The sequence below is a fragment of the Mobula hypostoma genome, chromosome 1 (assembly GCF_963921235.1).
Source record: "Mobula hypostoma chromosome 1, sMobHyp1.1, whole genome shotgun sequence".
Lineage (NCBI taxonomy): Eukaryota > Metazoa > Chordata > Chondrichthyes > Myliobatiformes > Myliobatidae > Mobula > Mobula hypostoma.
The window spans coordinates 167,731,292-167,757,462 of NC_086097.1; the positions used below are offsets into that span (position 1 = coordinate 167,731,292).

General features: G+C 41.4%; 1 protein-coding gene across 5 annotated transcripts in view; it reads left to right on the top strand.

Annotated features, from left to right (window-relative positions):
- The window catches only part of LOC134352130 (guanine nucleotide-binding protein G(s) subunit alpha-like), a 394,058-nt gene that overhangs the window by 115,622 nt on the left and 252,265 nt on the right, over positions 1 to 26,171 (top strand). For 3 of the 5 annotated variants that reach the window (XM_063059366.1, XM_063059357.1, XM_063059374.1), the window contains 3 exons: positions 9,434 to 9,506; positions 9,892 to 9,946; positions 10,106 to 10,225. In XM_063059366.1, coding sequence (XP_062915436.1) covers positions 9,434 to 9,506; positions 9,892 to 9,946; positions 10,106 to 10,225 — 248 coding nt within the window. Of the gene's footprint in view, positions 1 to 7,978; positions 8,144 to 9,433; positions 9,507 to 9,891; positions 9,947 to 10,105; positions 10,226 to 26,171 lie in introns of those variants that run through there. The other 2 variants (XM_063059383.1, XM_063059392.1) reach the window with 1 other exon arrangement.

Consider the following 26,171-nt stretch of genomic DNA (forward strand, 5'->3'; position numbering starts at 1 on the left):
TTACTCCTTGGAGCTTGAATCTTACAAGACCCTTGACCTCAGTACTGTTGATTTAATTAAAAACATGTGCAACATCCCCCTTCCTAAAGTCAGTGATGGTGGAAGAAATGTATAAAACTTATGGAGACCCCTGGGTATAAATGAGGTACCATAATACTACTTAATTCATAGACATACACATACACACTCACACACATATCATACACATAAATTACATTAACCTTTTAGACTCTGAAATCAAAAACAAAGTTTCTAAATTTGCGGCTGATACCTAAATACAGATAGTCAATGCTGTGGAGGATGATGTCATGCAAATTAATGTAAATAAGCTTGGAGAATGGGTAAAATAATGGGCAACACAAATAAATGTAAATGTACATTTTAGTATGAAGATTCTGGACATCACAGTACTTAGAGCGTGCAAATCTAGGTGTGGTAGAGGAACAAAGTGATTTTGGAGTACACCAGGCACTAAATATTAAAGCATTGGTCAGGGATATTGTAAAGACAGCAACCAGATAAAATGGATTGTTTCTATATGGACTGAACTGAGAAACAGCAGCCATACTCACCCTATGCCATATCTTGGTTAGGCCACACAGCAGACAGAGCACAGTCTTGGTAGCCAAGGTATAAAAAGGAAATAGAGGCTTAGGAGTGAGCGGCGATGATTTATAAAAGCAATACCAGAAATGTGAGGGTATACATTACAGCAACAGGTGAGAAGACTTGATCAGTTCTCTCCCAGGAGGAGTCTGAGGAATGACTTCATAATGATCCTTAGATTTATGAAAGGTTTTAAGTAAGTTGATACAGAGAATTTCCTCGTGTGTAGAAGGGTATAACTAGAGGCCATCATTATTAGCCAATCACAAAGAAATCCAGTTGAGAATCTAGATGAAATTTCTTTATCTAAAGGGTGCTGAGAATGTGAAACTCAGTACCAAAGGAAGTAGTTGAGGCAAATAGGATATATGCATATAAAGATAGCTGACGGGATGAGGAAGATGTGAACAAAGGATAGGCTGATAGACTTATTTGAAGAAGTTTGGGAGGAAGCTTGGGTGAGGCATGAACTGGGCTGGCCAAGTGGGCTGTTTCTGTGTTAAACCCATCCTATTAGAATAGTTGATTCACACATTTTCACAGCTTCATTGTTGTGCACCTTGAAGATTTTCTCTTGTTTGACCTTCCCATTTGTAGCTGGCCGAGATATTTGCTTTCTCATCTAACTTGGGGACACCAAAAATATACAATCACAAGCAGAATTCCTGTTGTAAATTATACATCAAAAATTAATGTAAATCCTATTGTAAAATATGTTTTTATTATAACAGAATGTAACAGCAGTATTAATGTAATTATAATTCATATGCACTGATGAGCAATTTAAAGGTTAATTATGCATACAGATACAGATTTATAAGATAAGAATTGTGAATAATGCGAAGTTCACAAGATTTGTGCATAGCCTGGAGCATTTCAGCTGTGAGGAAAGACTGGGCAGGTTGGCTGTGTTTTTGTTGAAGTGGACAAAGCTGAGGTAAAATATGATTGCAAAATGAAGTTTTTCACTGTACGTGTGACATGTGACAATAATAATGAGCTAATTAATCATTGTGATGTACAGAATCATCAGGGATGTAGACAGAGCAGAGAGTGAGAACCGTCTCCCCTTAGCAGAGGTGCCTATAGCCACAGGGCATAAATTTAAGATAAGGGTAGGATAATTTGAGGGGATGTGAGAAAAATTATTTTTCGTCCAGAGGCTGGTTGGAGTCTGCCCGGGGGTGGGGGGGGGGGGCGCACAGGTAGAAGTAGAGTCCGTCATTACATTTAGGAAGCATTTGGACGATTGCTTGAAACACCAAGACAATAGAAGGCCATGGACAGAATGCAGGTAAATAGGATCGGTGCGGAGGTGCACCATTTTTGTGACATTATGAAAAGGATACAGCTACTTGGATGTATGCATTGAATACATCCAGAGGAAATGGTTACCATGGAGGATGCATTTATGCAATGACAAGAGACTGTTACCAGGGTGGATATGTTTAACACAGAAGCAGGAGGCAGTTTGATGGGGAAATTAGGTTTTGGGGGCAAAAAGCAGGCGCTGGTATCTGGGATGAGGCTATTTAATGTAATGGTATGTGTGGACAACAGATGTTCAGGACGTACAAATTGCAGAGGAGGGTGGAATGATCAGAAGAAGCAGCTTCACTTCCATGGGTGGGTGAATTTATTAAAGTACAGGACTCTAACAGCGTGATTGATGGGTTTGAGAGCAGTGAGGATGCTCCCAAATTGTGTGAGTTAACAAGCAGGGATCTCTTTCACTGACTGTTGCTCTTATCAGCAAAAATTGTCTGCAGGCATTCTTCATTTTCTGAATAGTATAGCTCTCTAACTGAAGAGGTGTTTGCACTAGGTGTTATAATGTATATACATATACATATATTTCATACACATATGTGTACATTTAATATAGTAATTATATACTGAATAGATGGCATGCAAAGCACATGTCCCTTGCGATTGAGAATGACTTGCAACCCCTTCAGTTGTGTGAGCTCTGAGGTGGCTGACGTGACCAGTATGAGAGCCCAAACTTTTCTACAGCTGCAGCGGGTGTCGTAACAATGTGGGTAGGTGTATAATGAGTGAGGCTGTGTGCTTACACAGTGTTTCCATTTGTCTCTGCTACATGGACGTGAAGTTCCCAATTCATCCTGATGACTCCAGTCTGACCAGGCACAAATGAAGAGCCCTGGGAGTCAGTGGAGGACACTGCATTTCTTCAACCAGGTACAAGCTCAGCCTCGAGTCCTTTCCTCCTTCCACTCACTGATCGCTTTCCTGTGACCAAGACTCAGGCATAGCAAGTGAGGTGTCATCAGTATGACTTGTCCAACAGAGCTGAAAGCAGTATAAAAAGGACATAAATGCTGGAGATGTTGACCAGCAAGAGGACATGGATGTTGGCTTGCTGGTCCTTCTGTTGAATTTGGAGCATGTTGTGGGGACAAATTCCTTAAGGTTGTTATAGCCAGGGGCGGGGGGGGTGGTGGTAATGGCAACAAGATACCACTACCTATTAAATGCTCCCAATGTCATGCACCTCAAATAGCCTCTGACAACCAAGTCCAGCTCCCAGCCTTAACGTGTGGCTTAAGCCACTACTAAGCCTGGTGGAACCATTTCTACTGACAGGAGAAGGGGCAAAGGTGGGTTACTGGCACCTAAAACCAGTTGCTTTAGGCAGATGGGGCTCGTCAGCCATGATTGGCAGCTCATTTAGGAGAAGAAAAACTCTGATCTCAAACATCCATAACCTTGCGGCTATATCCTCGCATGGAGAAGGCTCCACTTATGGAGCTAGAATCCCTATGGCAGCCCTACGTTGAGTTCAATGCTGACTCGCAAATCCTGTGATGCCACTGGTGCCAAACTGTATTGGTCTCTGCCATTGCTATGGACCCTGCATGGAGAGGCAGAGCCTGCTGCTTGGGCAACAGCTTGCCGTCCACATCATACTGGCCTGGCTTGCGTATCTCATAGACAGCTAGGATGCAATATCCATGGTCGATCCCTACCAATGAAGGGCCTCAATTGGAGACAACAATGGTTGTATCTTTCCACTTCGAGTTTCCTGCTATAGGTCTTGGAAGTATAAAAGGAAGGCAAAGACAATAACACCATAAGATATAGGAGCAGAATTAAGTCATTTGGTCCATTGAGCCTGTACTGCAGTTCAGTCATAGCTGATTTCTTTTTCCATAATCCCATTTTCCTGCCTTTCCCCTGAAACCCGTAACCCCACTTACCAACCAAAAACCTATCAATCTCTGCCTTAAATATGCCCAGTGACTTGGCATCTGTGGCAACAAATTTACAAGCCTCTGGCTGAAGAAATTCCTTCACATATCAGTCCCAGTCAATATTCCCTCTGATTTGTAATGACCGGTGTGCACAAAAATCTTGTGCTGTGCAATTTTTTGCCCAGTGACAACAACAAGTGCACACTGAATTTTATAAATAGAGATATTTATTTTAACAGCTAGCAAAGCACTGTTAATAAGCACGTTGATCTCCTCAGGCTTTGATGGTTTTCTCTCTCATTCATCTGCACTCTCACAAAGCATACGTCACAGGCCTGTGCCAGGTAATGAAGGATTTTCTCTCCGGAAATTTTCCACACTGTCCATATGGGATTTGCTTGCTAAATGATGCTTTAAAAAGTCAAGTTTCCAAACATCACTCCACTACTTCCCACCTGCAAATTCTCCAGCAACTTTTGCATCACATCAATACACGCAAGTAACACCAGTTCTTGTATTGTACGCAAGTATTTCTTGTCACTGCTCGTTCCTGACCTCATGAGCTTTCAATGTAGTATATTCTACTGCCTCATTAAGCCATTCTGCTTTAAATGAAATAGCAGTTCTTCTGTGCTTCACGCCCTTTGCTTCTTTGGAATTCGACATAGTGAATCAATAATTTCTTCAATAAAAACAGTATAAATAAGTCAGTTCTAAAATCTGCAGACAAATCATTGTGAACTCCATGTTGTCAACACCATCCGCATCAGAAACCAGAAAAGGAAATGTGATTGTGTATGATAGTGAAATATACTTCACATGCCAATGAGGTACAGTGTGATAACATTTTGTGCGCAGTTTAAATTCCTTTGGGCACTAGTAGCAAAAGATGTGTGCACACGCATACCTCAGAGGGAACATTGGCTCCAATGGGACATCCCTTTATTCTGAGACTGTGACATTGGAGCTTTGACTCTCCTACTAATAGAAGCAGTCTCTCCACATCCACACTATGCAGCCTTCAGTAAGTTTCAGTGAGATCCTTCTGAACTCCATGGAATCTAGGTCCAGAACCATGCAACATTCCTCAAATATCAACCCTTTCCTTCCTTGAATCATTCTTGTGAATCTCTTCTGGACTCTTTCCAGGACAAGCACATTTTTCCTTTGATATGGGGTCCAAAATTGCTCATAATATATAGAAGTGATCAGTGCTTCCCCGTAGCCCACGAGCTTAGGACTAGGTCTGAGGTTTTTATCTAACACCACTCTTTCCCTTAATTGACCAAAAGCTGTGTTTGTGCATTGGTGGCCGAAGTGGATATATAAAGTGGGTTTATTGTCACATGCACTTGCTTGCAGCAGGATCACAGGCACATAGGTACATAACATACATGAAATAGACAGTATATTCATCATAAATGACACATAAAATTATAATAAACAATGGAAAAATACCGTGCAAATTCAAGACCTTGGAGCAAAAAACAAAAAAGACACTTTTGTAGACAAGTCCATAGTGGTGATGTTCCATTGATGAGATGGGGTTGTGTTGGTTGGTTCAAAAATCTGATCTGATGTACACACGCCCGCGCATATTTAAAGATACACCCAAGCAAACTGGTATTGGTTCGTTATTGTCACGTATACCAAGATACAGTGAAAATCTTGTCTGTGTACTGTTTGTACAGATAGTCATTAGTTCAATTCTATTACAACTCAGGGTGTCACAATTCACAGTTCAATTCCAACGCTGTGTGTAAGAAGTTTGTATGTCCATCCTGCAAGCATGTGTATTTCCTCCAGGTCCTCTGGTTTCTTCCTACAGTGTAAAAATGTACTGGTTAGTAGGTCATTGTAAATTGTCTCGTGATTAGGCTCGAGTTAAGTAGGTGGATTGCTGGGTGGTGTATTTCATTAGGCTGGAAGGGACTGTTCCGTGCTTTATCTCTAAATAAGTTAAATCAAATCAAATCATTACACAGTGCATTGAGCTGGAATAAGGTAAAACAATAAAAACACTGAATTAAGTGTAAAAACTACTGAGAATTGCAGTGCAGGTAAACAATAAAGTGTAAGATCATAACGAGGTCATTGTGAGGCGAGGACTCCATCTTATTGTACCAGAGGTCCATTCAAGAGCCTGATAACAGTGGGATAGAAGCTGCCCTTAAGCCTGGTGGTACGTGTTTTAATGCTTTTGTATCTTCTGTCCAGTGGGAGAGAGGAGAAGAGAGAATGTTCAGGATGGGTGGACCTTTGATTATGCAGGTTGCTTTATTGAAGTAATGAGAATTATAGACAGCGTCCATAGAGGGGAGATTGGTTCCTGTGATGTGTTGAAGCTTATTGTCATTCAGCCATATGCATGGACACCGCCAAACAAAGCAATGTTCCTCTGGACCAAGGTGCACAATTCAATACATATTACACAAATCTTAAAATAATATTACCACAAATAAATTAACAAAATATAAAGTATATTCCAAAAGATTGACATTTAGCCTAAGGTACATTTACAACACAAGTAAAAAGTAAGCAGTCTAATCCTACTTCACTTCATACATGATGAGACCTGGATGGAGGCAGGGAGTTCAGTAGACTCAAGGCCTGAGAAAGGAGGCTATCTGTGATCCCAACTGTCCTTAATGCTGTGGTACTTCTTGCCTGATGGTAGGATGTTAAGTAGATTGTTGAACAGTTTGGAGGGATACTTGACAGCACTCCTGATAAAAATCACAGATGGGTGAGCTGTGTCTACAGCTCTGCAGTTTTTTGTCAGGTGTAGAGCAGTTGCCATACCAAGCCACTAAACATCAAGACAGAATACTTTGTGTTGTATTGATAAAAATTGGTTAGAGTTGGCGGGGTGGGGGGGGGGGGGCATGCCGAACTTCTTTAGAGTCCGGAGGAAGTTAGTGAGTTTTCTAGACAATGACTTCAGTGTTTTGGATCACAGCAGGTTATTGGTGATGTTCACACCTACATGGTGAAGTTCTCAGCCCTCACAGCCACAATGCCATTGATGTAGATAGGAGTGTGTGTACTACCCCAATTTCTGAAGTCGACCAGGAGCTCTTTTGTTTTGTTGTCATAGAGGGAAAGCTTTTTCTCATGACACCACGTCTCTAAGTTCTCTATACCTTCCTATGTCCAGACTCATCATCACCCGCCTAGACTGAGTCAAGCAGAGCAAAACACGTTTTATGTACTAATGTATGTATAGGAAAGTTTAAAGAGAGAGATGGGTCTAACGTAAGCAAATGGGACTTGCAGAAATGGGCATTTTGATCAAGTTGGGCTGAAGGGATTGTTTTCATACTGTAGGTCTCTATGATTTATAAGCGTACATCTATATACATGCAGGTATGTATCGTGCAAAACTGCATTTTATATACCATATGAAGACACAGCTTTCCCATTAATTTAGTTTGGGCAAGTCAGCGGGTGCGGGTCGGAGGAGGCGTGCTGAGTAGTATCGGACAGTAGAACAGTTTTCGATTTTAAATATCTATGCGTTTTTAAATCTGCCTTCTGTGTTTATTTTTGTCTGGGTGCCAACTTGTAGGACCCTCTATCGACCCGCACTTCCCCGTCTGCGATAGCGGGAGTGCGCCCGCGCAGGCGGAGCCTGTGTCCTCGCTCCCGGCTCGGCTCCCTTGCAGTGTACGTGCACATGCGCGCGCGCTCACGCTCGGGTATATTTATAGATTGTCTTAAAAAAATCTACTTGCACATTATCTATAGCGACTTCTGGTTGGATTGTTTTGTTAATTTATCGGTGCCTTCTTTCCCGTTGCATTATTATTCGGCTTTAGGTTGGGTAATTGTAAGCTTTTGTTTAAATGGTTATTTAATCCAATTTTTGAAAAAAAACATATCAAAGGGGAGGCGTTTGTGACGGGTAACTTGTTCTCTCTCCCCTTCCTGCCATTGCACAGAGAGAGGGAGGGAGGGAGGGAGGGAGGAGGAGGGGGTGGGGGGAAGAGAGAGAGAGAGAGAGAGAGACAGAGAGAGACAGAGACAGCAAACCCAGAGAGGGCGCGCTCCCTGCTTGTGCATCAGTGGGAATTTTGTATCTAAACCCATCTACAGAGGAGAGGAAGACAGATAGAGGGGTGGGTAGAGAGCGGGGAGGGGGGTACAAGAGAGGGAGAGGAGCCCGAGGAGGACAGAACTAGCCATGGGTTGTTTGGGCAACAGCAAGACCGAGGATCAGCGACACGACGAGAAAGCCCAGCGAGAAGCCAACAAAAAAATCGAGAAGCAATTGCAGAAAGACAGACAGACGTATAAAGCGACTCATCGGCTCCTTCTGCTGGGTAAGCGCCGTTGAACGGCCGCTCTTGCAACATCATGTTACAATGGAGCGCTCCTCGTTTTAAATTGCAACATCCGTGCCCGGCGTGTCTGTATATTGCAATATAATGTCAATGGAGTGCACTTTGATGTATTTTACACCGCAGTCGTGAGAGTGGAGGGCTCCTCAATATATATTTATATGACCATAAAATCTTAATGGAGTACACCACGATTCCGATTTGTATTTTAAAATCATGTTACAGTGTAAGGTTTGCTATTTCGTTTTTCTTGCAATATAATGCTAATGGAGTGCATCCCGAGGTGTCGTTGAATTGCAACATAGTGTCAATGGAATGCTCTTGGAATATCGTATTGCAACATCGTCTTTATATCGCAATATAATGCCAGAGGAATGCACCTTGATGTACGGAACGCTGCACAATTATATCTTCATATTGTAACATTATGTCAGTGGCGTGCTCTCTGTTGTCTTTAGGTAACATAATATCAATGAAATGCTCCTCGATGTATCTCTGTTGCAACATATGCATCCAAACGTAAGCTCCGTGTATCCTTATAATCACACTACTTCAATGGAATGGAGCTTGATATATCATCTAATATTGCAATATCAGTGAGGTATAATTATATTGCAACATATTATCTATAGATAGTTCAGTGTATCTATTTTGCAACATGTTGTTGCTCCTAAGTGTATTGCAACAGAGTGCTAGTGAGGGCTACTTGATGTATATGAATTGCGATGTAATGTAAAAGGAGTGCTTTCTGTTTCTTCACATTGCAACGTAATGTGACTGGAACTCTCAACACTTTGGCATACTGTAATATTTGCCAATGCTTTTCTCATTGTTTTCTTACATTACAGTATCATGTCAATGGAGTGCAACTTGACGTGTGTTGCAACACTGTCAATATACTGCTCAGTCTATTGTCTAATATTACAATATTTTGTCAATTGTTCTTTGGAACTGGATGCCACTGGCGTGGCCCACATTGCCAGTGTCTTGTGGTTGTAATTTCACTAGAGTCCCCCCTGGCCATCAACTCAACATAATGTAAGATGGAGCCATAATGGTGTTTATTCCATTAGAGAATGCAGAATTACACAGACAATGCATTACAGATATGTCAGTGTGTGTGTGTGTGTCTGTTTCTATATGCGTACATATGGTTATATTTGTGCATATTTTCTCACTTTATGCACACAGTCACACACACCCACAGTAATAAGATGGTTATTGTATTAATGATTGTACTTCCTTATTTGTTTGGATCTGATTCTATTTCAGGGGCTGGTGAATCTGGGAAAAGTACAATTGTCAAGCAAATGCGGATCTTGCACGTGAATGGATTTAATGCAGAGTAAGTCCTGTGTGTTGCAAGCTATGGTTAAGGTTGAAAGTGAAGTCGCGTGGGGCCATGTTGGTGGGAAGTCTGGAGATGGTTGTGTGGGTGAATGGTTATGCATACCGGCTGGCCAATATGTGTGCCGTTGGGGCAGTTTTTGAGAACGCTGTTTTGGTAAGCTGTTTTGCAAGTAGTTATAACTTGTATTGATACTGCAGCAACACTTGCAAGTAGTGACAACTTACCCTTTCCCCATATTTGTGTGTTGCTGTAAATTAATGTGCCTTGCTTCTGCAACTCCGAGAGACCTCTTGTCGCTCAGTTTATTTTAATCATGAGCTGAAAAGAAAGGTATATTTAGCTTGAATAAATCAAGCCATTCTTGTTCATGTTAATACAGAGAGAAGAAGATGAAAGTGCAAGATATTAGGAAAAATATTAAAGATGCCATCGTGGTAAGTGTTTTAATAGTTTACTTGTTCGTTCCAAAAAAACAGCATACTGTTGTGACTGAGCTGGTCTTTTGATTTTTTCATAGGAAAAAAAATCCAACTTTGTCACTCAAATAAACTGTCTCAGATTAATGTTCGTAACTGTTTCCTATCCATTTTTAGACAATAGTCTCAGCGATGAGCACTTTAATACCACCAGTCCAATTAGCTAACCCTGAGCACCAGTTTCGATTGGATTATATTAAGAGTATCGCCCTTCTTTCAGACTTTGAATACACGCAGGTAAGACTCATTTAGAATTGCTCTCTGAGATGTTTTTGGCAATATTCCTTGCTCTCTGGCTTTCTCCTTGCTGCGCATGCAGGAAAATTAGAAATAATGTTGAAAATGCTGAGAGATGTCTCTCATTTGTTTCTTGCATTGTGTTCTTGACCAATACTGTTTGCTGCGGAACATGAAGAAGTTAATATGAAATTGGTCATGGTGTCATTGCAGTCAGAGTTGCGAGGAAGCATGCAATAATATATTGTGGTTGAATGCATGCTTCATTCTGCTACACTATAGGCTGCTGTGATCCTGTGTAAGTGCTGATTATTCTGATTTGAAAGACATGACAACAGCAAAAAAAAAGTGTGTCAGCTGTACTGTCTCCTGTAGGACCTAGCAGATATTGTTGTAGTGTGTCTGTCCAATCTATGAAGAACTGTGGTGATATTCCATTGTTACTGCCATGGGAGTTCCTCATCTACAGTAATTTATAATTAAATTTCAGTATTAATATCTCAATTATTTATCATCAGAGCAGCTTGTGTCATTGACGTTGGTGGACAGGTGAAACAAAACTGAAATGAAAATGTCCTGTAATTTTTTTAGTAAAATTTGCATGTTTATTATTAAGTGTTCCCTTGTTTGTAACAGTGCAAGTTTGTCATAATTTGTAGCCATTACTTTATAATTTGTCATAACTTATTGCAGTCCATTACTTTGCTAAGAGAACGTGCTATGTCTTTTTGTTGGGAGAAATTTCAAATGTAATGAATATTTAAATGAAAATATTAATGGATGAAATGTTTCATTGGATAACCACTATCTGATATTTTTTATTCAGTAATGCTGAGTTTATTTTAGTAATGTCCCACTATCTTGAGTTTCATGAGTAAAAGTACCTGCAAACATTAGAAAATATATTTGTATTTAATTTACTGCAGATTGCAGAGACCTCTTTCCAAGTGTATTTCTTTTTAATTGTAAAAAAAACTTAAGTGCAGACCTCATTGTTAATTGGTCTTTTCATGTGATTACTTAATCCTGAATTTTCCTCAGTGTAGTCAATTTACTTGATAGAAATCATTAACATTTCTAGAAAAACAAAAATTCCTGACTTTTTATTGTATGATAGTTTTCTAAAACTGTTCCAAAGGAACTTTGTTATTCTTTGATAGTGAAGAACTTCATTTTTCCACTGATAACATATTTAGTGTACCATAACTTTCTTGAGACACATATTTGCCAGGAGACATCCTAGTTGTATTCCGTAGATGGATGGCAATAGTGTGAATTGTGTTGAAGGCAATTAGTTTGTTTCTCTTACTTTATGGGTTTCTATTATTTGAATTCCAGATTCCTCATTTTATTTCCTAAAGCATCTGTCTCCCTCTCCTTTAAGAGACTATCGTGAAATCTAATTCTTGGGCTAAGATATTCTATTAGATATTCTTTGAGGCCTAGATTGTGTTAATGCTCTACTGAGTGCCTGGGATCATTTTACTACATCAAAGATGATGTATTAATATGAGTTGTTGCTCTAAAATCATTTTATCAAAACATCATGAAGATGTAAAGCACTCCTTGTGATTACTGTAATTTCCTTGTATGTGAGCTACTGAAATGTTATTACATTATCTTTTGCTTTACTGGCATATTGTAGAATTGTTAGTGTGCACAGAGAGGCCATTTGACCATTGTGTCCTTGCAGCTCTTCATAGAGTAGTTAAGACAGTGGTTCTGAAAATTACCCTGAGTGTGTAGTGAGGTTGTAGAAGAATTCTGATAGAATTGATGGTCATGTGAGTGAGAACAAGGTTACAGCAAATGAGTTTAAGTCAAGTTTATTGTCAGGTACAATGAAAAATTTGTAACAGTATCACAGGCACAGAACAAATAAGCAACATTCACAAGTAACATAACTTTACAAGAAAGAACACAACTAAAAGCCAAAGTCCATTTTGGTGCAAAGTGATAAAAAGCATCAATGTGTTGCTAAACAGTGTTGTGCCAATTGTTTCAAAAGCCAGTTGGTTGAAAGAAAATAGCTGATCTTGAACCTGATGAGAGAATGGAATTACTCTGTGGCATGATTCCAGTAGCCTGGATGTCTCTTTAATTGTAATTAGGAAATAGAGTGTAAAGAGTTAGCTAATGAAAATAAAAAATTAAATGCTGGAAATCTTAATCAAAGGCTGGGAACCCAGCAGGTCAGATTGAACCTTGGAAAGAAAAACAGAGATAATGTTTCAAGCTGATGAGTACCATAGAAGAGAGAAAGAAGTTAGTATGAAGGTACAACAAGAGTGGTGGAGCAATGGATAGGAAAAGAGAAATACCCCTTGATAAGGTGAGACCAGGGTTGCCCTGTGGATAAGCAGTCAACATGGTCATCTGGCCAGTGAGCTAATGGGGACAGTTTGGGAGGAAAGGCATCTTCTTTTGTTCATTAAAAACTTGGAAAATGGCAGAGAGAATAAAAGTGAGTTGATATAATCCAACAGAGCTGACCAGTTCTGATACCAATGGAGAAAACAAGTGATAGGATTCAATACTGAGTCTAGAGAGTTGCACTGATGGAAGATGAAGTATTGTTCTTTAAGTTTGCACTGGGCATCATTATAATAATGTTGGAAGCCACCGACCAATTGGTCAGCGTGGGAATGCGATGGAGAATTTTTTTTTGGCATGTGCCTTTGTGCATGCGAGTCTGTGCGTCTGTGTGTCCGTGCGTGTGTCCGCGATGATGTCTTTTTCATGGTTTTTTACAAGGCGTGGAGCGAGAGAGAGACTGTGTGGTACGCCTCTCCTCACACAGACATTTTCACAGTATTTTCCCTTTATTTTATGAGGTCGAGTTGCAGTTTCGACACTCAACCTGGCATGGTTGGAAAGCATACTCGGGGGCGGACCCGACTAGTTTCGAACCGGGGAACCTCAGCTCTGGGGTCGGGTCCGGCACCAATGTTGTTGCGCCACCAGCCAGCCCGGGATGGAGAATTAAAATGGCAGGCAATGGGAACCTCAGGGTCGCCCCTGCAGATAGAATGCAGAGCTGTCATCTAATCTGCAGTTGGTGAATCTATTGCAAGAAAGACACCAGCTTGAATATCGAATACAGTGCACGGGAGTAGAGGGAATGTAAATTAATCCCCACTTCTCTAGGAAGGACTGTTGCATTCTTGGATGAGGGGAATAGAGGAGGTGAAAACACTTCCAGTAGTTGTATGAGCACATGACATAAAAAAGCAAAAAGTTGGTTTCACCATCTCTTCTGATCTTTCTCTCTCTATTGTCAAATATACCTCTTCAGCAGAGAGCTAATCTGTATTCCTTTCCAATGGCAAAATATCAAATTCTTGAAAGGACCTCTTGTATGATAAGATGGACTCTTGGAGTCAATATATCTTGTTGTGATCTTGCACTTTATCGTGTACCTGCACTGCACCCTTCTGGTCGCTTTTACACTTTATTTTGCACTGTTGTTATTTTACCCTATTCTAGCTCAATGCACTGTGTAATGATCTGATCTATGTGAATAGCATGCAAGCCAAGCTTTTCACTGCATCTTGATGCATGTAACTATAGTAAACCAATACACAGTACTCCCTTGAAACTCACTGTGATTTTGGTTTCTGCACTCCATTTAACTCACAAAGATTTTGGATCCTTTGATGCGTATTAACTCCCCAGAGCCACTCCCTTTAAACTACCAGGTTCACTGGAAGATTTATTATGATGAAGTGTTGGGTGATTGGTGCTTGGTTTATCATTGTCACATTACCAAGATAAAGAGTAAAGTATTTGCTTGCATGCCATCCATATCATGCCATATGACATTGAGGTATTACAAAAAGGAACAAAAAAAACAGAAGAACTGGACAGTTTCAGTGAAAATGCAGTGTAGGGAAACAAATAAAGCGCTAGAGACACAATGAAGTAGAATCAGAGATCAAAGTTCACATTCAACATTAATAGAAATACCATCCACAAGTTCAGAAGCTGGTACGATTGAACTCGAAAGTTACCAGATTAATGGAATTTTATCGCATTGTGATGCTAAGAATAGTGAAGACTGAGCATCACCCTCCCTTCTTCCAATAAATCTACACAAAACCTCAAGGTGCACATTATGTGCAATAAAATCTTTTGGCTATTATAATGTCCCTTTCAAAATCAAGCCAAGATTCTAAAATTTCAGTGTCATAATGGAAAATAGCAATCACATATTTTCTGTTGATACCACATTTGATTTGGTTGTTTTTGGTCAAAGAATGAAAGGAACAATCATTTAGGAATCTGGGCCAGTGGTACAATTGTCTCGTTTGAACTATGATACAACTATTTTGAAAAACCCTTGACCTGCTTTGAGATCAATAAGTAACCTCAGATATTTTTAACTCGGTTAATTTTAAGAGATTTGTTTCTAATTATAGAATTAATATTAAAACTAACAATGAAAGTGTGTTACCAGTGCAAAGCCCATTAATAGTAACTAGACTGAACTGGCAGTTTTTGATCAACATATTTTTTTTCACATTTCCTTCCTTCCCTTGCAGCACACTAGTAGCCCAGAGGTCAGGAGCCTGCCTGAAACCCCTTCTGTGTTAAATGATACAGAGCAATGATTTACACTAGAGAGAGTGAGAGATGGAATATTCATGCAGAGACCAGAAGTATAGCTCCCATTAGGAACTCAATAGATGCTCAGGGTTATTTGGGTGTATTGGAAGGAGCTGTACGTCTATTCCATAGTTTGGATGTTCTGTTGTTCCTCTCCATTTTTTGCCCTGTTCAATACACATACGGTAGATTGCATTGGTAAAAGCATTAAAGGAAGATTACCTTTAGTTGTCACATGTACATCGAAAAGTACAGTGAAATGTGTCATTTGCATCAAGGACCAGCACTGTCAAGGATGTGCTGGGGGCAGCATATAAGAGTTGCCATGACTTCAGTGCCAACATAGCATCCCCAAGCTTACTACCCCTAACTTATATATCTTTGGAATGTGGGAGGAAACGCACAAGGTCACAGGGAAAATATACAAGCTCCTGGGAATTGAACCACGATCTTCTGATCATTGGAACTTAAAGTGTTACACTAACCACTATGCTGCTGTACTATGTAATAATTTACTAATACTAAACTATTTTATTTAGTATCAATAATAATTTTGGGTACGTGCTCAGAATCAGTTTCCTCTTGTATTTTGAATGTGATTTAAGATTCTTGGAGCCCAATTATTTGAAAAGCAAGCTCAAATTTGCTGGTTGTTAATGGGGTGTAGCTGTCATGTTCTTCAACGATACTTAGCCCCTCAGAGGAGACTCACATATTTCCTCATTCATTTGGGATGTTTACACCAGTGTTTAACTTTAGGCTTACAAGTCATTGGCTCACAGACTGATTGTCCCTGGTCCTCTGAATCATATCAGATTAGTGTGGCCAACCTTTGGCCAAATGATTTTTATTTACAGTAATAAATTACAATAACATTAACTCCATCAGCAATCTTAAGAAGTACATACATGGTAAATATGGCTGGGTTTTTCACTGATGTAATCATGATCTGGTGGGAGAGTAATCTCCAAATATAAGGTTAAGATTAATGAGTAGTTTTTAAACATACAAGGTTCTGCAGATATCCAGAGTCACACAGCCAAACTAATGGAGGAACTCAGCAGGTCAGGTAGCATCTATGGAAAGGAATAAAGAGGCAATATTTCAGACTAATAACTCGGCCATGGACAGCTGTGAAAGGAGAAAGATTGGGCATGGAGCTGGCAAATAAGAACCCAGTGGTACAGAAATGCCAACAGAAGCTTCAGAGACTTCATCACTGGGAGAGGAAGGATCTTTGAAGACGAGCTGCACCTGGGGAAAATTCAAAAGACTGGCCCAGGACAGATGAGTCTGGCAAGCTGCTGCCGGAGGCCTATGCCCAGTTAGGGTGATGGGCAAAGAAGTATTAGTAGGTTTGGCTGAGACCTTTCATCTGATGTGAATAGTTTAAAAATGTTTTTTAGAGTGAATAAATTCATGGCAAGAAGAAGCCACTGTTGGTCTTCTAATCCCACTACACAATGAGACAAATTTATAGTCTTCGCAGAGTAATGCAAAAATGTGATAGTTCATGATGCTTGAATAGGATATGTTCGAGCAGCATCTATGTGCAGTACCGAGAGTCCACAGTCAATGTGAATACGCTCTGCTTCTGCTGTCTTTTCAAGAGTACTGATTGTTGTGACTGACTAAAACTGAGTCACACGGAAGTTGTAACTAGGAAATATAAAATCTTTACTTACACAACAAACCTCTGTGTGTGTGTGTGTGTGAGAGAGAGAGAGAATCCAAGAGAATCTCTCTCTTTTGACGCAATGTTATACTTTTCAATACAAAGATAATGATAAACGATTAACTATAGTTTCAATTGCTATAATCATCTACTTATCTTTAACATTCATAGTATATTCAAACAAATTTAAAGAATTACATATTTACAGTTTGTAGCCTGGGGAAAAGTACTTGCTTAGGACAACAAAGACTCTTTCGGGTTTGATTTCTTTATCAGTTTTCGATGTTTAAGTGCCATTAGACGGTCGCGAAACAAAGCGAACAAATTTACAACCAGTTCTTGCCATTACAATCTCAGTTTAACTTTCGATTCCCACCAGAGACAGAATCGCATATGCAGTATAAAAGTACCAGAACTAATATGGTACAAATACGGTACTGGCAATCCTATTTGGATGGTGAGGAACTTTGCCCAAGCCACGTGATCCAGCGTTGAGTCATTCACTCGAGAAAATCTTTCCTCACCCTGCCCAGCACACTCTGGGAGAAACCAGATTCCAACGCCCCACCAGCATCTTCAGTAGAAAGCAAAATGGTCTCCCCACTGTCCCGCGCGTGCGTAATGACATCACCATCTCCCTTAAAGGCACAGACAACTATTCTAGCATTACCTGGGTGGATGGCTAAGTACACTTTTAACGATGCTGAATAAGATCTGACGGTCACCCGGTCACATACAATAGTAACTCATCCACCTATCAGAGCCCCTTAGCATATTCAAATGGGCAGGAGTCAAAGAGTTGTTGCTTTTTGGTTGGCTGCCCGTGACTGGTGGTGTTCCACAGGTGTTGGTGTTGAGACCGCTCCTTTTCATATTATATGTAAATGATTTGGATGATGGGATTGGTAGCTTTGTAGCTGAGCTGCGGACAATACAAGGATAGGTGGAAGGTCAGGTAGTGTTGAGGAAGCAGGGAGTCTGCAGAAGGGCTTAGACAGATTGAAAGAATGGGCAAAAAAAGTATAGTGTAGGGAAGTGTATGATTATGCACTTTGGTAGAAGGAATAAAGCGGTAGACTATTTTCTAAGCAGAGAGAAAATTCAAAAATTAGAGGTGCAAGAGGACTTGGGGGTTATTGAGTAGAATTTTCTAAAGGTTAAACCGCAGGTTGAGTCAATGATACGGAAGGTGAATGCAAGGCAACACATGCAAAATGCTGGACGAACTCAGCAGGTCAAGCAGCATCTATGCATATAAATAAATAGTCAACATTTTGGACTGGACCCTTTTTCGGGACTGGAAAGTAACAGGGAAGACGCCAGAATAAAAAGGTGGGATGAAAGAAAGGAGGACTAGGTAGAAGCCAGGTGGGTGGGAAAGGTAAAGGACTGGAGAAGAAGGAATACATTAGGAGGGGAGACAGGATCATGGAGAAAGGTAAGAAGGAGAGTCACTGGGGGAGGTGATAGGCAAGTGAAGAGAGAGGCCAGAGTGGGGAATAGAAGAAGAGGGAAGGGGGAGGGGGAAAATTTACCAGAAGGAGAAATTGATGTTCATACTATCAGGTTGGAGACCATCTAGACAGAATATGAGGTGCTGATCCTTCACCCTGAGAGTGGCCTCATCATGGCATAAGAGGAAGCCATGGACCTACATGCCAGAACAGGAATGAGGATATGAATTAAAATGGTTGGCCACCAGGAAATTCCACTCTGGTGGATGGAGCAGAGGTGTTCGTCAAAGCAATCCCCCAGTTTACATCAGGTCTCACGAATGTTTCAGGAGGAGCAGATACAAGACCCCAGCAGATCTGCAGGTGAAGTGTTGTCTCATTTTGAAGCACTTTTTGGGGCCCTGCAGGTGTGTAGCATTTCTCTAGCTTGCAGGGATATGTGCCAGGAGGGAATGGATAGACAAGGGAATCAGGAAGCAAGTGATCCCTGTGGAAAGTGGAGAGAGGTATTGAATTGAACTGACTTTATTTCTTACATCCTTCACATACATGCGGAGTAAAAATCTTTACGTTATGTCTCTGTCTAAAGGTGCAATCATAGTAATTTGTAATATATAGAACAGTCAATGTAACATTGAAATATACTCAAATCAGCGTCAGTTAAGCAGCCTGATGGCCTCGTGGAAGAAGCTGTCCCAGAGCCTGTTGGTCCTGGCTTTTGTGCTGTGGTATCATCTCCCGGATGTTAGCAGCTGGAATAGATCATGGCTGTGGTGACTTGGGTACTCAAAAATCCTTTGGGCCCTTTTTTCACACCTGTCTTTGTAGATGTCCTGAATCATGGGAAGTTCACAACTGCAGATTCGCTGGGCTGTCCGCACCACTCTCTGCAGAGTCTGCAATTAAGGGAGGTACAGTTCCCATACCAGGCAGTGATGCAGCCAGTCAGGATGCTCTCAATTGTGCCCGAGTAGAAAGTTCTTAGGATTTGGGCCCCCTACTAAGCTTACTCAACCATCTGAGGTGAAAGAGGTGCTGTTGTGCCTTTTTCACCACACAGCTGGTGTGTATGGATCATGTGAGGTCCTTGGTGATGTGGATGCCAAGGAACTTAAAGCTGTTTACTCTCTCAAACCCAGATCCATTGATGTCAATAGGACAATTGATGCCCGTCTCCATTCCTCCTGTAATCCACAAATAGCTCCTTTGTTTTTGTGACATTGAGGGAGAGGTTGTTTTCCTGACACCACTGTGTCAGAGAGATGACGAGATGACTTCTTCCCTGTAAGCCACCTCGTTACTGTTTGAGATTAGGCCAGTCAATGTAGTGTCGTCGGCAAATTTAATTAGTAATTAGAGCTTTGGGTGGCGACAGAGTCATGGGTATGCAAAGAGTAAAGGAGGGGACTTAGTACAGAGTCCTGAGGGGCTCCTGTGTTTAAAGATGTGTTTGGTGGTGGGATCCCATTGAAGATGGCGGAAGTTGCAAACAATGATATGCTGGATGCGGAGGCTCATGGAGTGGTAGGTTGAAGACAAGAGAAACTCAATCCATGTTAAGGCAGTAGAAAGATGGGGTGAGCATAGTGAGGCAAATGCAATGTTAGCATTCATTTTGAGAGAACTAGAATATAACAGTAAGGACGTAATGCTGAAGCTTTATAAGGCATTGGTCAAACCACGTGGAATATTGTGAGTGGTTTTGGGCCCCGTACCTCAGAAAAGATCTGGTGTTGAAGAGGACGTTCACAAGAATGTTTCCAGGAATGAAAGGGTTAACATGATGAGCATTTGATGTGCCTCTGCCTGTACTCACTGGAGCTTAGAAGAATGAGAGGAGGATCTGATTGAAACCTATTGAATATTGAAAGGCCTAGATAGAGGGGATGTGGGGAGGATGCTTCCTATAGTGGATGAATCTTGGACCAAAGGGCCCAGCCTCAGAATAGAGGGAGATCCATTTAGGACAGAGATGATGAAGAATTTCTTTAGCCAAAGGGTAGTGAATCTGTGGAATTCATTGGCACAAATGACTGTGGAGGCAAAGTGATTGAGTATATTTAAAGTAGAGATTCTTGATTAGTCAGGGCATCAAAGGCTATGGGGAGTAGGCAGAAGAATGGGGCTGAGACTGGTAATAAATGAACCACAAAGGTGGAGCAGATTCGATGGGCCAAATTGCCTAATTCTCTGTTCCTATGTCTTATGGTTCCAAAAGGCAGGATATACCCCTTTTGTTACAGTGTTGAGACGTATATACAATTAATCAGAAGGTTAAGTAACAAAACAGACTTGTCCTGATCTGTGCATCTGTGATCTGGCAGGGATACATGTTAACAATGTGCTAAAGCAGGAACACTCATTTGTTGTCTTCCCTTATGTAGTTTCAATGGGGAAGAAAGCCACAAAGTATCAGCTGGAAGTTAAATTGTGCATAGGTTTTATTTCCTAAAGTGTGGTTCTCATTTTAGTTCATCCATAATTATGCTATCCTTAAAGTCATAACTCTGGAATGATCCCTGACATTGACAAAAGAAAAATAAGGGGAAGAGTAGGAAAATGGAGCTTATAGTGCAGTTGTTTTTCTGACCTTCAGATTTGTTCTCCCTACAGTAAAGTCCAAGTCATTTATGTGTAACCAGAAAATCAATGATCCTAAAACTGACCCCAGGGCATCAGAACTACAAACCACTGATAAGCATTTGCATTTGCTGCCTCTTGTCACATAATGCTGATCATTGGCACATGCGTTTATTTTCTGAACTAAGGTATTTAATGAGGTATTTTATCAAAAGCCTTCTGGAAGTCCATCTGAACACCATCTCCTGCACGGTCTTCATCAACCCTTTCTAGTAATGGACAGTTTCTGTGACACTACCCCAAAGGAAGATTTTCAAATTGCTTTATGATTTTGTTTGAGCCATATAGTTATACAGCACAGAAACAAGCCCTCCACCCAGTGAGGCTGTGCTGCTCATGAAACACCCATTTATGCTAATCCTGATATTGTTCTCCGCTCATTCCCATCAACTGCCCGGTATTCTACTGCTCAACTGCACACTAGGAACAGTTATCCCACCAACCCACATGTCTTTGTTATGCGGGAAGAAACCAGAACATTTGGGCTAAGCTCCTAGTCACGGGGCCGAAATGCAGACTCCGACAGTCATCACTGGAGGTCGGGATTGAACACGGGTGACTGGAGCAGCGAGGGAGCTGTGTTTCATTGCTGCAATCATGCTGTCCGCAAACTTCTTTAACGTGGCAATTCCAACGCAAAACACTAATTAGAGCCCGAATCGAAGATGGGCTGTGTTCTGAGTGTCAAGGTACATTAAATTATGCCCTCAAGCACATGCCTGTTTTTTTTTGGTTGCATTTGCTTTGTGAAGTTCCACTGAAGCTTGAAGAAACAAATGGTTATTGCAATGAGTGACAGAGTTCTATAGCATGGAATCAGACCCATCAGCACAGCTCGTCCATGTTGATCAAGGCGCCTACCTCAGCTAGTCCCAGTCTATGATTTTATAAGCCACTAGAAGGTCACCTGTTGGCCGCCTTCATTCCAGGTGAAGCAGTCCCTGCTTGTCCAGTCTTTCTTTATAACTGAAGTTCTCCAGTCCCAGCAACATTTTTTGGGTATTGTTTCATCACCCTCTTAACTGTGGATGCCCAAGGTCAGTACTTGGCTTTTTGGCCCTTGTGTGTCAAATCAAGCAAGGCAACAGATTTTTGATGGAATTGTTCATTATTTCAGAATCAGGTTTATTGACTGTTGAGGGCCCCAAATGTTCTTCCAGGTGAGGAAACACTTTACCTGCAAATGTGTTGAGGTCGTCTACTGTACCTGGTGCTCCTGATGTGGGCTCCTCTACTTTGCTGAGACCCAACTTAAATTGGGGACAACTTTGTCGAGCACCTCCACTCCATGTACAAAAAGAGGAATTTCCTAGTGGCCAACCATTTTAATTCCTATCCCCTTCCCTATCCCTACCCTTCCTGTCAGTCCATGGCCTCCTCTACTACCGCAATGAGGCCACTCAGGTTGGGGGAACACCACCTCATATTCCATCTGGGTAGCTTTCTAACTGATGGCATGAACATCGATTTCTCCAACTTCTGGTAACTTTTCTTCCTCCACCCTCCCCCCCCACATTCTCCTCTTTCTCCTCTTCTCACCTGCCTTCCACCTTCCCTTGGTGCCCCTCCTCCTTCCCTCTGTCCCACAATTCTTTTCTCCTCCCCTTTCAAATTCTTCCCGCTCTTTTCCTTTTCCACCTATCACCTCCCAGCTTCTGGGTTCATTCCCCCTCCCTCACCCACCAACCATCCCGCTCACCCAGGCTTCACCCAACCTTTACAGTCCTGATGAAGGGTCTCAGTCCAAATCGTCGACTCTTTATTCCTTTCCATAACTGCTGTTTGACCTGCTGAATTTCTCCAGCTTTTTGTATGTTTTTCTCTGGATTTCCAGCATCTGCAGAGTCTCTTGTGTCCATAGTCAGCTGTACAGTGCAGGCATTAATCATTATAAGTCACAATAATAAAAAAAACTAGTAGTCCAAAAGTGGAATAGTGAGGTGATGTTTATGAGTTCACAGACTATTCAGAAATCTGAAAGCAAGGGGAAGAGGCAATTCCTAAAACATTGAGTCTGCATCGTCAGGCTCCTGTACCTCCTCCCTGTTGGTAGTTTAGCGAAAAGGCCATGTCCCAGATAGTGACAGTCCTTAATGATGGATGCCGCTTTCTTGAAGCACCGACCTAGGAAGATGTCTTCTAGTGGGGAAGCTTTTGTCAATGATGGAGCTCTCTGAGTCTACAGTCCTACGCATTGCCGCCTCCATACCAGAAGATGATGCAAGTAGTCGGAATCCTCTCCATCTTGCATCTGTGGGAATTTGCTAGAGTCTTTGTCATACCAAATCTCTTCAAACTCCTTATGAGATATAGCCGCTGGCATGTTTCCGTCTTGACTGTATCACTATGGTGGGCCCAGGATAGATCCTGAGATGTTGAGACTCAGGAACTTGAAGCTGCTCACCTGTTCCACTGCTGACCTCTCAATGAGGAATGATGCATGTTCTTCCAGTTTCCCCTTCCTGAAGTCCATACTTAATCCTTTGGTCTTATTGACATTGAATGCAAGATTGTTATTGTGACACCACTCAAACAACCAGTCTTTGGATGCAGTGGTCCTGGTCCCATGCAAGTTGGTATCACAAGGAGCCCTTCAGCCCCTTTTCTGTAAGATCGTAGATAATGAGACTGCAACATCAAATCTGTGTCCCTGCTAACCCAGAGCATCCTATCGCTGTCAGCCTAAATTGTTGCTTACACCTGGTTACTCTGGTTGTCAAGGGCCTGGTCTGCCTCCCTCAAGTCTAGATTCAAGATAACGAGGCCTCAGGAGGCCCACCCCTAGAACGCTGCTATCCGTATAGGATGTCCTGATGAAGGATCGCCCGAAATGGCGACCCTTTATTCTTTTATATAGGTACTGCCAGACCTGATGAGCTCCAGCATTTTGTGTGTGTTACTCTGGATAGCTAGCATCTGCAGAATTTGTGTTTAAAATTAAAGTAAATTATTTAAAAACTTACTGTACACTTTAAACATTTAAAACATTTTATTTTGAAAGAAGCAGTCGAACGGCAGGCCCTTCAGCCCATTGAGTCTGCGTGACCATCAGCAATCCACTTGCACACCCTACATTAATCTCATTTTTAAAACATCCCCACGTTCCCATGAGCTCCCTCCAGATTCTAGCACTTACCTACACCGTAGGTGCAATTGATAGTAGCTAATTAACCCTTCATTCCCATATCTTTGGGTGTGGAAGGAAACTGAAACAGCCAGAGGAAAGCTACACACCACAGGGAAACGCAGACTGTATCTGAGGTCAGTATCATACCCAGGTTGTTGGGACTGTGAGCCAGTGGCTCTACTAGCTACACCACTATACTGTCCTGCACCTGTATATAAGCTAAATACGTCAAATTAGCAGGAACACATATATTTTGTAGATAAAAATGTTGAGGGAAAGGACTATTTCAGATTTTGTTTTGTGCAGTAGGGAAGGGTTAACTGATGGACCTGTTGAGGCCTTCAGAGAAGAGGGATCGTAATATGGTAGAATTTTACAGTAAATTTGAAAATGGTGCATTTCAATCCAAAACTAGTCCCTGAATCCTAAATAAAGAAAAATAGGGAGGGATGAAATGAATGTAGGCTGTTGACAGGGATTTTGTGTTTAAAGGTATGAATGTGGATTGAAAATAGCTAGCATTTAAGGAATTGATGCATAATTTGCAGGAAAAAAAATTTACTGGTCCAAAAACCAGCAGGGAAAGTGGGTCCATTTGTCGCTGATAGAAGCAGCTGAAGAAATTGCTAAATTCCATGAAGTTTATTAAAGACCCAGAAATAGAAGTTGGCAAATGAAGACCAAGAAATTGAAAAGAAAGGCAAGGCAGAGTATGAGAATAAACTAGCAATATAAAGACAGACAGTAAGCACTTTTGTAGGTATGCCTCCTAGGACAGTTCCTTAAGAGTTTTTTTTTCCCTAATCTGATGTTATGGCTTCTGAAGTGACTAATAAGGGCATTGTCAGAATCTCAGTCTCTCCAAAGGTCAGGCAACAAAATGGTTAGTACTGTATTAGTTTACTGTTGTCACACACTCTCAGATACGGTAAAAAGTTTTGTTTTATGTGCCATCCAGACACACAATTCTGTTGAGCTAGTAAAAAGAAAAACAGAATGTAGACTAGTGTTAAAGTTGTAGAGAAAGTACAGTGCAGGCAGACAAATAAAGTGGACTGAGAAAGAGCTCTTTTAGTGTATGAAAAGTCTATTCAAGACTGTGGTAGAAGCCGTCCTTGAGCCTGCTCTTACATACTCTCAAGCACTTGTATTTTCTGCCTGACCGAAAGGAAGAATAGAGAATGACTAGGGAGGGAAGGATCTGATTTATAATTGGCTGCTTTCCTGAGGTATCAGGTGGGTGAATGGGTGCGAGACGGTGCTTATGGTGGTAGGGGTACACCGTCTCACGCCCACTCGATGGCATGCAAAACAAAGCTTCTCACTTTATCTCGGTACACGTGGCAACAGTAAAGCCAATGCATTTTCTCAAGTTTGTTAATTCGATCCTGAATGTTTCCTCTTTGGCCAGGAGTGCACAAGGACATGAGCTATAAGGAGAGGCTAGACTATTGGTCATTTGGTCTGGTACATTCGAGGCTGAGGGGAGACCTGATAGAAATTTATAGGATCATGAAAGGCTCAGACAGGATGAAGTTTCTTTTGCCCCAGGGTCAAAATGTCTAATACTACATTCAATGACCACTTTATTAGGTACACCTGCTCATTAATGCAGATATGTACTCAGCTAATTCAGCGCATTAAAGCATGCAGGCATGGTCGCAGTGGTTGCCAATCTGTTTCCATGGACCAGTGCCTGCTTAATGGCATTGGGCCATGGCATGAAGAAGGGTGGGAACCTTTGACAAGAGACTTAGTTGTTGTTCAAGCAAAAATATCAGAATAGCAAAGAAATGTGACCTAAGGAACTTTGACCATGGAATAATTGTTGATGCCAGACAGGGTGGTTTGAGAATCTCAGAAACTGCTGATCTCCTGGGATTCAAATGCACAGCAGTCTCTAGAGCTTACAGAGAATGGTGTGAAAAATAAAAAAAAACATCCAATGAGCAGTAATTCTATGGATGAAAACTGTTCATGAGAGAGGTCTGAGGAGAATGGCCAGTCTGCTTCAAGCTGACAGGAAAGTGACATTAACTCAAGCAACCACGAGTTTCAACAGTAGTGTGCAGAAGAGCATCTCTGAACACACAACACATCGAACCTTGAAGTGGATGGGCTACAGCAGCAGAAGACCACAAACGCACATTCGGTGGCCACTTTATTTGATACAGGAAGTACCTAATAAAATGGCCACTGTGTAGGATACATGTGTTTAAGAGTTCAGAGGAAAAAGTCTGCAGATGCTGGAAATCAAAGTAAACACACAAAATGCTGGAGTTCTGAATGAAGGCCTGATGAAGGATCTCAGCCTGAAATGTTGACTGTTTACTCTTTTCCATAGATGCTGCCAGGAGTTCCTCCAGCATTTTGTGTGTATTAGTTCAGAGGAGATGTGGGGGATTGGGGGGGGGAGTTGTACTTGTTTTAAATCAGAAAGTGGTG